The sequence below is a fragment of the Eumetopias jubatus genome, unplaced genomic scaffold (assembly GCF_037043125.1).
Source record: "Eumetopias jubatus isolate StellerSeaLion01/CBP00866 unplaced genomic scaffold, mEumJub1_p1.0 scaffold_17, whole genome shotgun sequence".
Classification (NCBI taxonomy): Eukaryota; Metazoa; Chordata; class Mammalia; order Carnivora; family Otariidae; genus Eumetopias; species Eumetopias jubatus.
In genome coordinates, this window is record NW_028274823.1 from 73,985,522 (window position 1) to 73,997,913 (window position 12,392).

At 43.0% G+C, this 12,392-nt stretch overlaps 1 protein-coding gene across 1 annotated transcript in view; it reads right to left on the reverse strand.

Annotated features, from left to right (window-relative positions):
- Window positions 1-12,392, reverse strand: part of PCNX2 (pecanex 2) — a 295,105-nt gene that overhangs the window by 207,753 nt on the left and 74,960 nt on the right. Inside the window, exons 10-12 of the mRNA XM_028104596.2 lie at window positions 8,228-8,373; window positions 1,025-1,178; window positions 906-938 (exon numbers count right to left, since the gene is read on the reverse strand). Of these exons, the coding sequence (XP_027960397.2) occupies window positions 906-938; window positions 1,025-1,178; window positions 8,228-8,373 (333 nt within the window). The remainder of the gene's footprint in view (window positions 1-905; window positions 939-1,024; window positions 1,179-8,227; window positions 8,374-12,392) is intronic.

Genomic DNA, 12,392 nt, shown 5'->3' on the forward strand with positions numbered 1-12,392 from the left:
TAAAAGCATTCCTAAATCCTGGATATGAATTTTTTAAAAGCACAATGGAGGGAAGATCAAACTTTCTTTCTCTGGAAGGGTTTCAGGGCAGGGGGTGGGGGGCACAGCTCACCATAACAAAGGAAAGAAGGTCCTCAAAGAGCTGAAAGGTGCGCCAGGCAGGGGCTCGGCACAAAGGCGTGTAGCCAGGGTACCTGCGGGGACCGTGCCAGACCCCGTCCCCCGGCAGCACGCAGGGGCAGGGCAGCTGGGTCAGTGGAAACCATGCTTATAGAAGGATGCGGGAGCACCAACAGATCAGTATGGTGAGCCCAGAGGCTCCGCTCTAAGTCAGCCCAAAGTTATGTGGATGAAAAGTAACAATACTCTTGCAAAGGTGGAACAGGAGATCAGCTTCATGTAAAGAGCGTAATGACTAGTGCTTACACAATGATGTTTTACCAGGAATGATAGCTCCCACTCACTCAGCAACATCTTAGTCAATCCCTAGAGGCATTTTCATTATCCTTGTTGACATGCAAAGAAACAGAGACAGGGCAAGTACACATATCCTGCTCAGGGTCCAACATTCAGAGGAGCAACCAGGAAACAGAAGCAGGCAGTCTGACTGCAGAGACCAGTCGTCCCCCTGCCCCCCACCCCGCCGGCTGCACGGTCGGCCCTGACGTGAGGCCAGTGGGATAGAAAAGACCCTCCACATCCTGTTACCCACCCCTTGCCCCCCGACTACCACCCACACCACGCTCTCAGATCTAGCCCGAATTTGGCAACCATGCATTCATATTTCTATTTATATATTCACCATACGTAGATTGATACATATTTTGCCTTTTGAATAGGTTTTGTTCCTCTATCTTTAACACAAGCAGACAAGACAAGCTACTTGCCCGTTATTTGAAACTTACGTGGATTGGCGAGGCGGGGTCAGGCTGAACGCTCTAGAACAGAAATCAGAAGTCTCTGTGTCATCATCTCATGATTTCAAGGGTACATTAGTGATGGTAAGAATTAGAGGTGGTCTTGCCTTTAACAGGGAATACTGGCAGCTGGCCATGACAAGGCAGAAGAGGAGCACCCACATGTCCTTGCAAAAGCCTTGGTTCAATGTCAGAAATCCGAGGAGGGAAACCAGGACAATGAGTAGAACTGCCAGCACATTTTCCTTGACATCTTCCGTTCTGTGTAAAATAAACAAATGCAAACAAAGGAGATAAAAGGTAAGCCTATGTCTAAAGATAACACCTGAACACAGTGACAGCAGAGTAGTCGCCTTCAGCATGCCTTTATATTTGGTAACAAAATTTTAAGGTTTCTTTTCCTTCCCTCCTTCCCTCCTTCCATTCTCCCTGTATTTTATAAGCAAAATCCATATTTTAACCCCAGTTTCCTATTATTGAAATAAATGAAATACAATTCCACTGAGTCTCCGTGATCACTAAACTGGGCCTCCTGGGGGAAAACAGTTAACTGTTCTGTCTGCTACATGAAATGCGTTTCAGACAAAGAGCTGCACTGGTTCCTTTCGATGGGGGGAGAGGGGGAAGTGCATTAACACCTGGCTAAAGCAGGAAATCCCTTCCAGATACAAGCTCTGCAGCCAGAATTTGCTTCCCAGTTTCTGGAGCCAGGAGAGCTCCAGCCAGAGAGCTAACGTGCAGAGGGTCTGACTGAGGTGTGTCATGACCACAGTCTCCCTGGGTGGTGTTCTCTTGAGGGACCTCTGGGCTCATCCAGAGAGGGGTGCTGTCACTGAGTGTGAAGGGAGACAAGTAAGGGAGCTTGAAGGTGCTGAGACAAAGGGATGAAGGCTGGATCTTGGAGGCTAAGTAGGACGGGGAGGCAATGAGGATAGGAGAAGCTGCTAGATGAGAGCAAGTGGATGGGCCAAGTGCTCAGGATGGCTGGGCAACATTTGGGGTGGGATTATGACTTTAGGGGTGAAAGACTTCTACGGAAGGACAACGTGCCGGGCATAGTGATGGGAGGAAGAGGCTGAAATGGGAGTAAGGGAGTATGGTGTCGACTGCAAGTTCCGGAGCGTAGATGGGTCCTTCCCAAGAATTCTGAGCATATTTTTTGCCTCACCAATTTTTGCTCATGTACATACATTACTGTTAGGAAGGGATTATTGTCTACTTCATTCCTGGCAAGTGGGCACTCGTGAGCATTTTTTTTGTAAATGAATAGACATTATTTTAAAGCAGTTTCAGATTCACAGCAAAACTGAGGGGAAGTATGAAGAGTTCTCACACAGCACCTCCCTGCAAACACACACACACACCCCCTGTCCCACAATTAACGTCCCCCACCAGAGTGGTACATTTGTTATAATCAGCCAACTGACAGTGACACATCACTAACAACCAAAGTCCGTAGTCCGCATTATGGTTCATTCTTGGTGTAATACATTCTGTGGGTTTGGACAAATGTATGGTGAAATGTATCCACAATTATAGTAGCCTGCAGAGTATTTTTATGGCCCTAAATATCCCCTGTTCTGCCTATTCACCCCTGCCTTCCCCCAGCTTCTGGCAGTCATGGATCTTTTGGCCATCTCCACAGATTTTCCTTGTCAGACTGTCAGATAATTGGAATCATACAGCAGGGAGCCTTTTCTGGTCAGTTTCTTTCACTTAGTAATATGCATTTAAGGTTCCTTTGTGTCTTTTTTAATTAATTAATTTTTTTAAAGATTTTATTTATTTATTTGACAGAGAGAGACACAGCGAGAGAGGGAACACAAGCAGGGGGAGTAGGAGAGGGAGAGGCAGGCTTCCCGCGGAGCAGGGAGCCCGATGCGGGGCTCGATCCCAGGACCCTGAGATCATGCTCTGAGCCGAAGGCAGACGCTTTAATGACTGAGCCACCCAGGTGCCCCAATTTATTTATTTGAGAGAGTGTGAGAGAGGGAGAGAGAGCGAGAGAGAGCAAGCAAGGTGAGGAGCAGAGGGAGAAGCAAGCTCAGCACGGGGCTCAATCCCAGCACTCCAGGATCACCACCTGAGCCAGAAGACAACCGCCTAACCGACGGAGCCACCCAGGGGCCCCTCTTTGTGTCTTTATATGGCTTGATAGCTCATTCCTTTTTATCACTAAATACTATTTTACTATATGAACGTACCATGGTTTATCTATTCACCTATTAAAGTACATCTTGGTTTGTTTCTAAATTTTGGCAACTATGAATAAAGCTTCTATAAATATCCATGCGCAGGGTTTTGTGTTAACCTAAGTTTCTAATTCATTTGCACCAAGGAGCATGATTGCTGGGTCATATGGTAAGAGTATGTTCGGTTTTGTAAGAAACCACCAAGTTATCTCCCAAAATGGCTTTACCGTTTTGCCCTCCCACTAATGATGGAGGGGAGTTCCTGCTGCTCCATACCATTGCCCACATTTAGTGCTGTCAGTGTTTTGGATTTGGCCATTCCAATAGGTGTGTGTATCTCACTGTTGTTTTCATTTGCAATTCCCCAATGATGATGTGGAGTATCATTACATATGCTTATTTGCCATCTGTATATCTTCTTTGGTGAGGTGTCTGTTCATATCTTTTTCCTATTTTTTAATCAGGCAATTGAGATGTATAGAATCAAGATGCATAGAAATGTGAAGAACTCAGATATTATGATGCTCAAGCTGAAAGTTAAAAAAAAATTTCTGGGGGGATCAAAATATATTTGGTAAAAAGGAAAATTTATGGGTTTTGTTTGTTTGTTTTCCACTAAGCACTTCTAACAGAGCTAAATATATTTTGTTAGTTCAGGTCCATAAAATTCTTTATGTATTTTTTAGAGTGCTCATAACATTTTGATGTACACTTAAAAATATCCAAAGGCTTAGGAACTTTTAAAAAAACAAAAATTTCAATTAAATGAACAGACTTTTTTCCTATTTAGGGGGAAAAATAACATTCCTGAAAAATATTTTTCCCCAGATTCTCCTCCAGCAGGACTCCATTCCTCTGCCCCAGGCCCCCATCATTCCACTCGCATGGCTCCTCATGCATCTCTATTTAAATACCAGGTGAAAAAGTTTACTCACTGGGCAAGGAGTGTCGTGATTAAGGCTGTACTTTAGAAAGATTTATCTGGCAGAGGTTGACAAGATGCACTAGAGGGGAAACAGCAGAGCGAGGGGAAACAATCCTCCAGGGGAGAAGTAATGAGGGTCTGGAAGAGGGTTAAGGTTGGGAGGCTGGAAAGGCAATGTGACTTTGAGACACAATACAGACCAGAGGGGAAAGGACTTTGAATGGACTGTGTACAGTGAAGCGTTGACTGAAAGAATAAAGATGATCTCAAGATTTCAGTCTGGGGAAGAAAGATCGTGGCGGAGTCAATGGCAGAAGTTGGGAAGGGGAGCTGGTTTGCAAAGGGACGCTGATTTGTTTGTTCACGCAAGACTGCTCGGCACCGCTCTAGATACTTGGAATACGTCAGTGAACGAAACTTCTGGAGTTTTCTTTCCAATGGGCAGTGGCATAAAATATGTAATATGCACAAAAAATAAGTATATTATACAGCATTTGGAGATGATTAGTGCAATCAAAAAATGAAATTGAACAAGGTGAGAAGAAGTACGAGCATCTGAGTAGGGCACTGTCGTAATTTTCAGCAGGGAGGTCAGGCTAAGCCCCACCGAGAAGGGTCACTTCTCAAGTGTGCAGCACCTGGGGACTCCTACATGAAGGGGTCAGGAGGCACAGGTTACCTGCCAAGGTGACTATGGTATGAAGGAGTAACCAGCAAGACAGGAGGAAAACCAAGAGGGGGCTGAGTCCTGGAAGCCAGGAAAGGAAAAGCATACCAAGGAAGAGAATCGACTCTGTCAGAGGCTGCACATGGGTCTAGTAAAATGACGGCAGAATGGTCAGGTCAACGATGACCTTGACACGGGCAGGCTTGGAGTCTGTCCGGGGAGTGAATGGAACGGGCTTATGAGAAAATGGGAGAAGAGAGACCGCAAACGAGCACGGGCAGCTCTTCACGGAGTTCTGCTGCAAAACGGCACAGAGAAACCGGACAGTGGCTGGTGGGAGAGTGGGTTGAGAGGACTTCTAAGGATGGGAGAATGAGAGCACGTTCTCAAGACAAGGACGATGACCGCGAGATCATTCGAGGAGCAGGAACGCTCTTCCCCGCAGCTTGTCACGTGGCTGACTTGTCTTCTCGTTTCTATCTCCGTCTGCATGCGTCACCTCAGGAAAGGCTTCTGGAACCCCCCGTTCTGACATGAGTGTCCCTTCGTCCCCAAATTTCTCTACCTCAGGCCTTTGTGTGTGTCTTTCATGTGTCTCCCTCGTGCGGCAGAATTCGAGCTCCGTGAGGGTAGGGCTCTAATCCTCAGTGCCCACTGCAGAGGAGCCTCGCACGGAGCAGGTGCTTGGCTTTGGGGGCTTTTTAATTTGTTGAATGAATGAACAAAGGAACGAAATGATGCTCAGATGGGCAGCTTTTTCTTTTAGAGGCCAACCCGGAAAACTAGATAAATGAAAATAAAACTGATGTGTTTTGCAAGATGAGGTAATAGCAGAATAAAAAACAAGAGAAAATGAAGGAGGGGCGCCTGGGTGGCTCAGTCCATTAAGCGTCCAACTCTTGATTTCGGCTCAGGTCAGGATCTCGGGGTCCTGGAGTTGAGCCCCACGTCAGCTCTGCACTTAGCAGGGAGTCTGCTTGAGATTCTCGCTCTCCCTCTGCCCCTCCCTGCTGTGTGCTGCCTCTCAAATGAATAAACAGATCCTTTTTTAAAAAGGGAGAGAGAAAATGAAAGAGCATAAGGACAAGTTCAAAAATATATGAGGAGAATGAATGCCGAACCGAAAGCAAACTGTAAAGTCTGCAATTATAAGAACCATGAAGGTATGATCAGAGAAGGAAGTATTTTCAAGGAAGATCAGCCTGAATTCCAGAATAAAGTTGAAAATTATCAGGCAGAAGGCCTTAAGCTATGGGAGTTTATAGCGATGATTTGCTCAATTTTGGTGCTTGTAATTCACCAATTTCTTCTACTTCCTGCCCAACCCTTACTGTTTGTTTTTTTATTATGCATGCTTTTCCTTTATAAACCTTAATTTGGCAATTCAAGTTCATTAATCCATGTGGAGCTTTAAGTACAAATGTCCCCCAATGAATATCAAAGGTAATTTATTTATGCCTTTTGAAATTTTACTATCAGAGTGAAAAAAATGTAAAATTTATTGTGTAAATTCCTGTTTTCTTAAACAGACCTTTCAGATCATCGCTGTCCTAACTAAGAAGGCAAGGTACGGAGGCGTGCCGTAATACAGCCCTACATTGTACTCAAGGCCAGGCTGAAGGGCTGACTTCTCATGCCTGGAATCTGTATTTTTACAAAGCTCCCAGGTGATTCTGATCCACAGCCGTGTTTGGGGAGAACACTCTCCTTGCAAAGGTCCGCTGCTAGGTTTCTCCAGGTTAGTGTTTGGGTTTTTCTTCCTCTCTCCTTGCTGTTAGCTCAGGGTTCATGCTGTCTTATTTCCCCTCTTAATTGGCCATGAACTAGAAAACCAGATCCCCTCATGTGCTAATAGATGCCTGAAAGTTGGCTTATATGGGCTCTGAAGATGAGGTGATTTCTCCTATGAATTAAGGGCCTAAATTTTAGTGTCTGGGCTTGACAAAAGCTACTTTGGCTGCCCTAATTTCATTTTATTTTTATTTATTTTTCTTCTTTCTGGGTTCTGGGACACATTCCAGGTCATAATAACAATAACAGCAGCTAATATTTAAAGAACACTTTCTATGGCTAACTTGATTTAATCCTTGAAATCTCTCCGTATATAAATTATCCCCATTTAACAGACAGGAAACTGAGGCACAGGGAGGTTTCACCCCCATCCTTAGATCACAGCACTAGTAAGTGGTGGACACTGGGCCTGATCCCCAGGGTCTTCCCACACCAGTTGGGGGACCCATGAGTAAGGGAGTGGTGCTGTCTCTACACATCCCCGAACACTGCCTTGCAACCCAGGGTGACCTGCAACAGAAGTGATTAAAACTATAAAACTCTAAACTTTTAAAAACTGCAATAATCTTCATCAACCTTTCTTAGACCTTAATTAAATTTTCGGTTAATGTGTTGCCACTGAGTGGATTTAAGTAACACACCTAGAAATATTTGTTTCTAATATAAAGGGTTAACACAAGGTAATCCAACTTTCAAGAATTCCTTTTTAACAGAAAATAAAATTAATATTTCAGAAAAAAAAAACCTGCCTTATCTAACAGGATGTATTATCTTGGACTAGTTCAGTCACGTTTGAAATGTTCGTCTTAAGTGTGCGCCCCCGGGGTGACATAGCATTGTTAGAAAAGCCATTAAAACTCCATTCCCTGACTTGTGGGTCCTGAAATTTACTATTGTAATTTTGCATGACTATAGTTTTTTAGTGTGTGATCACACCATTTAAGACATTACTATAACAAGTAGTCACTGGGGGACCTACTACAGCAAGGCAGGGAATCAGCCTTCCCACTGCCCCCACTGGCTGGCATTTAACCATGAAACTCTGCATTGGCTGATGACGGCGTCAGTAAAGGTATCTTGGATTTTCAAACCAACCCTCCCATCAGAACTGCATGGCCCCTGAAGATCAAAATCCTGTCCTTTGTAGACTGTGAGATGGGGGTGGGGGGTGGGGGCAGAGGTGGAAATGGGAAGAGTCTGACCTGGCCCCCACCTCCACCATGCCTTAACTAACTGGACCCTCTCCCATCTCCCTCCCCGTCCACTGACTACTTCTCCAACCCCACAATGGATCAATGGAAAGAAGAGGCGAGAAATAGTAAAAGGGTTTAAAAGGAAAGACTAACATTCCAACTGGTGGATCTCTTCATTTGCCCTTGTCCGCCCCTCACCGCCCGGCCCCCCGCCCACGTCCAGTCGGCCAGGCTCTGTGCTACCCATGGAACCTCAAGCCTTCCTACAAAAACGTGGGAAGCCACGAGGAGACCAATGCATGACCCCGTCCCCAGGGCTAACCTTGAGTCTAAACCATGTTCCCCAATTCTCATATCTCCCACTGTCTCCAGTTTTCAGGATCTCACCGCTTCGCCTTTGGGTTTGCAGCACAAAAGGTATACGTCTTGAAAATGTTCCAGAGAACATAAGCAAGTGGCAATTTCTTTTTACAAGCATGCGAGTGCACTCTTATGCCCCCATTGTGTCTTTCATCCATGCATTTGTGTGCTCGGCAGCTTACCGATCAAGTAACGCCAACAAGGTAAGTCGATCGTACCAGACTTTAATCCACTTGCCAGGGAAAATGATAAACTTGTAAAACTGCTCTCGGTTAAATTTTCCTTGTGTTGAAGAACATGACGAGTCTTCCAGATCCTGACTCAGATGCTTTTAGGTACCAAAAGAAACAACAGAGAAAGGGTTTCATACTGACATGTTATTATCATAAATATACCTCCTAATAACAAAAGTACAAAAAGCAGATGTTCCAATTCTGAAACGTAAACCAACATATTTTATAAAAATGGGTACTCTCAGAGAAAGATAATGATGAACAAAAAGAGTCTTTCTTACCAACACACTTCAATTCCATTATAATGTACCATTAAATTTACTCCTATCAAAACACTGCTGCTAATTAAGGCCAAAAACTGCCGTGAATTCTCATAAAAGATCAGAATTCAACAAAAGATCTGAAACGGCTTAATTTTTGAAAGGTATGTTATTTAATGTAATGTTGAAATAAATATTTGAATTTTACCAAGAGTAAAAACATTTTCATTGCCAATTTTGTAGATCGTTGGTGAGGCCTGATATAAGAAACACTGAGCTATCTGTAGAAAAAAATCTAAACCAATAAAACAAATGGGAAACAAACGGGAAAATTTAATTCCAGGTTTAAAATGTATTAGCCCCAAATTCATCTCTGGATGGCTCTAATCTTGTGGGGAAGAATTTAATTTTGAAAAAAATAAATAGAGGGCGCCTGGGTGGCTCAGTTGGTTGGGCGACTGCCTTCGGCTCAGGTCATGATCCTGGAGTCCCGGGATCGAGTCCCATGTCGGGCTCCCTGCTCAGCAGGGAGTCTGCCTCTCCCTCTGACCCTCTTCCCTCTCGTGCTATTTCTCATTCTCTCTCTCTCGAATAAATAAATAAAATCTTTAAAAAAAAAGAAAAAAGAAATAGTCTTCATGGATTTGTCTAACATTCATAATGAGTAACTCTTAGGAGCCTGGCACAAGGTTGGGCACGGGAATATAAGCAGACGCAGTCCGTGGCATCCTCCTGCCTGTAAGAAAACACCCCTTGGACATCTAACAGTCATGCAAACTCAAAACCAGACACTGAATGCACACCAGGGCCAGCACTGCACATACAAAACAAGAGCTGGACTCCCCACCAGAAAAGCCGAGGGGATGCAGCACTTGATGAGGTGAAGCTGAGGGATCTGCAGGACAGCAAGAAGGAAGAAAAACTTGTGAGGGCAAAAATCAAAATTTATTTCCTCTGACACCCGATACCATCTCTGAAACATAAGCAGCGAAAGCAGCCTGTTACGATGGCATTTCCAGGGACTACACTTGCAATTAAATATCGGTTTATAGTTGTCTCATTTATTCATTAGCAAGGAGGAATAAAATGCTCCATATTTCTAAATTTCTCAGAAAACTAAAGGTTAGGCCTTTCAAATCTAATGAATTTAATATTGACCTCTGTCGATTTATCATGAGATCGACTGGGGTCCTTCTAGGTTTGTGCATCATTGTAAAATTACTATGCAGTATTAACTATTGGGATTCTCCTATCTTCTTTAGGAGTACATATGCATGCCCGGATGATCAGTTCTCTGATTGATTTTATACACATCCACTTTAAATTCACTTGGCACTTTTATTTTACTTTTTAATCTCTAAGTTATCATTTTGTTTCCATTTCAGATTTGTCTGACTCACCTCTCCAATTAAATGCTACATTACATTGCATGTTAGAATTATTTTTAATGTATAAACATTATTGTTTAATGTACACATAGAGATATTAATGAAATAAAAGATTGAAGAGAATAATTTAAAAAAAAATATTGACCTCTGTCATAACCATCTTCAAAAAATATGCGTTTTTCCCTTCTTGTGCTGTTAAAGAGAACCTATAGGGCACACCTGCACACCTTCTCATTGTCAAGCTCAGGTGCATTCCATGCTCACCCTGCCATAGCATCAGTGAAAGCCCAAGACTCTGGGGCACCTTGGGGTGTTGTTCCCTACATTGAATAACACTAGGTACCATGCTTTTTAAAAATAGTTTTATTAAATATGGAGTCAATGCAAATACACATCTTTTAAATGTACGTAGGGTATTAAAACAAAAAAACCCAATTCAGTGACCAGCTGTGTGGCTATCACCCAGTATAAGAAAAAAAGCCTTGCCGTTAGCATAGAAGTTCCCTGTGGACCACTGCTGGGTCCCGTTCTTTTCCCTTCCTTCAGGGATCATCACTGTGCTGAATGATGTGTTTGTCATGCCCTCTCTTCTCTTCGGCCTGACGATGCTTACATCCACAACTTCCATACCGTTTAGCTTTATGTTTTTGAACTTCGTAGGTAGGAAATCACAGCATATGTATCCTTTTGCAACTTGCTTTTTCCCTTTTTCCCACCATTCCACATTATCTTCCTGAGACTTATCTGTGCTGTTTTACAGCTGGAGCATCCATTTTCACAGAATAATGTTCCATTATGTGGACATGCAAAGTTTGCTTATCCATTTTACTGTTGGATATTTGGAGTCTTTTTTTTTTTTTTTTTTTTTTTTTTAGCATTACACTGCTATGGACATTCTTGGGAATGTCTCCTGGTACATAGGTGCAAGGATTCTGTGGAACACAGACCTAACATACACTTAGAAATGGAATTGCTAAGAATGCAAATGTTCAACTGTACCACGTGTTCAACTTTACTAGGAAACAAATGGACTTTTCCAGAAAATGCACAAATCTATCACAAATGCAATAACTGGGAATGGGGAATGTTCAATTTACTAGGAAACACTTTTTTTTTTTTAAGATTTTATTTATTTGAGAGAGAGAGAATGAGAGAGAGAAAGCACATGAGGGGGGGGAGGGTCACAGGGAGAAGCAGACTCCCTGCCGAGCAGGGAGCCTGATGCGGGACTCGATCCAGGGACTCCAGGATCATGACCTGAGCCGAAGGCAGTTGCTTAACCAACTGAGCCACCCAGGCGCCCTCTAGGAAACACTTTGGAAAAATAAGATTTCTAAACCGATTCTACCAGTTTATAATCCCACCCACAGCAGGTAAATGTCGTGTTGCTCCACATCCTCACCTCACCATGTGATAGCGTCAGGTAATTTTTTATTTTGGCTAATTTGCCGTATAAAATATTTCAGTTTTATTCTAATTTGCATTTCCTTCATTACTAACGGAGTTGAGCATCTTTGTCCACTTTTAGTTTTCTTCGTGAAATCATTTACCCTTTTCTCCGTTGGGTTGCTTGTTTGTCTTTCATTAGTTATAGGTGTCTATGTACATGTGTGGGTATCTGTACATTATGCACATATATGATCAAGACCTTTATTAATGATATGTTAGATATTTTCACCGTTTATGGCTTGTTTTTTCACTTTCCTTATGGCATTATTGATAAATTGGTGTTCTTAATTTAAGCGAAATATAATTTATCCATTTTCTCCTATAAAGTGCAAAAGTTTTGCACTTTTTGTGCCTTGTTTATCAAATCCCTTTCTACCCCAGGCTTGTAAGGATATTTGATTATATCATTTTACTTAAAGTTATATACTTTGGCCTTTCACATTTGTGTTATTGGTCTACCGAGGGTCTGTTCATGATATAAGGGTCCATTTTCTTTCCCATAAAGAAAACTATTGTCCCAGTGCCATTTATTAAAATGTTCATCCTTGGGGCGCCTGGGTGGCTCAGTCGGTTAAGTGTCTTCCTTTGGCTCAGGTCATGATCCCGGGGTCCTGGGACTGAGTCCCATGTTGGGCTCCCTGCTCAGTGGGGAGTCTGCTTCTCCCTCTCCCTCTGCCACTCACCCCTTCTCATGTTCTCTCTCTGAAATAAATAAAAAATCTTTAAAAGAAATAAAAAATAAAATGTTCATCCTTTCCTCATCAGTTTGCCAGGACACAAATGCCTGTATCGGTGTGTCATCTTAAACTTTAAATTTTAAATTGCTTTGGCTATGTCACTCTTCCTTCATCTCCTCTGGAACTCTGACAAGGAGTACGATAGCCCTTCTGGCCCAGAGCTCCATCCTTCTTAACCTTCTTCCCTCTTTTCCTCTCTCTCTCTCCATGCTACGGCTAAATAATTTGTTCAAATCTGCCATTAAGTATCAAATCTCCTGTTAAATCCCTTAAAGTTTTA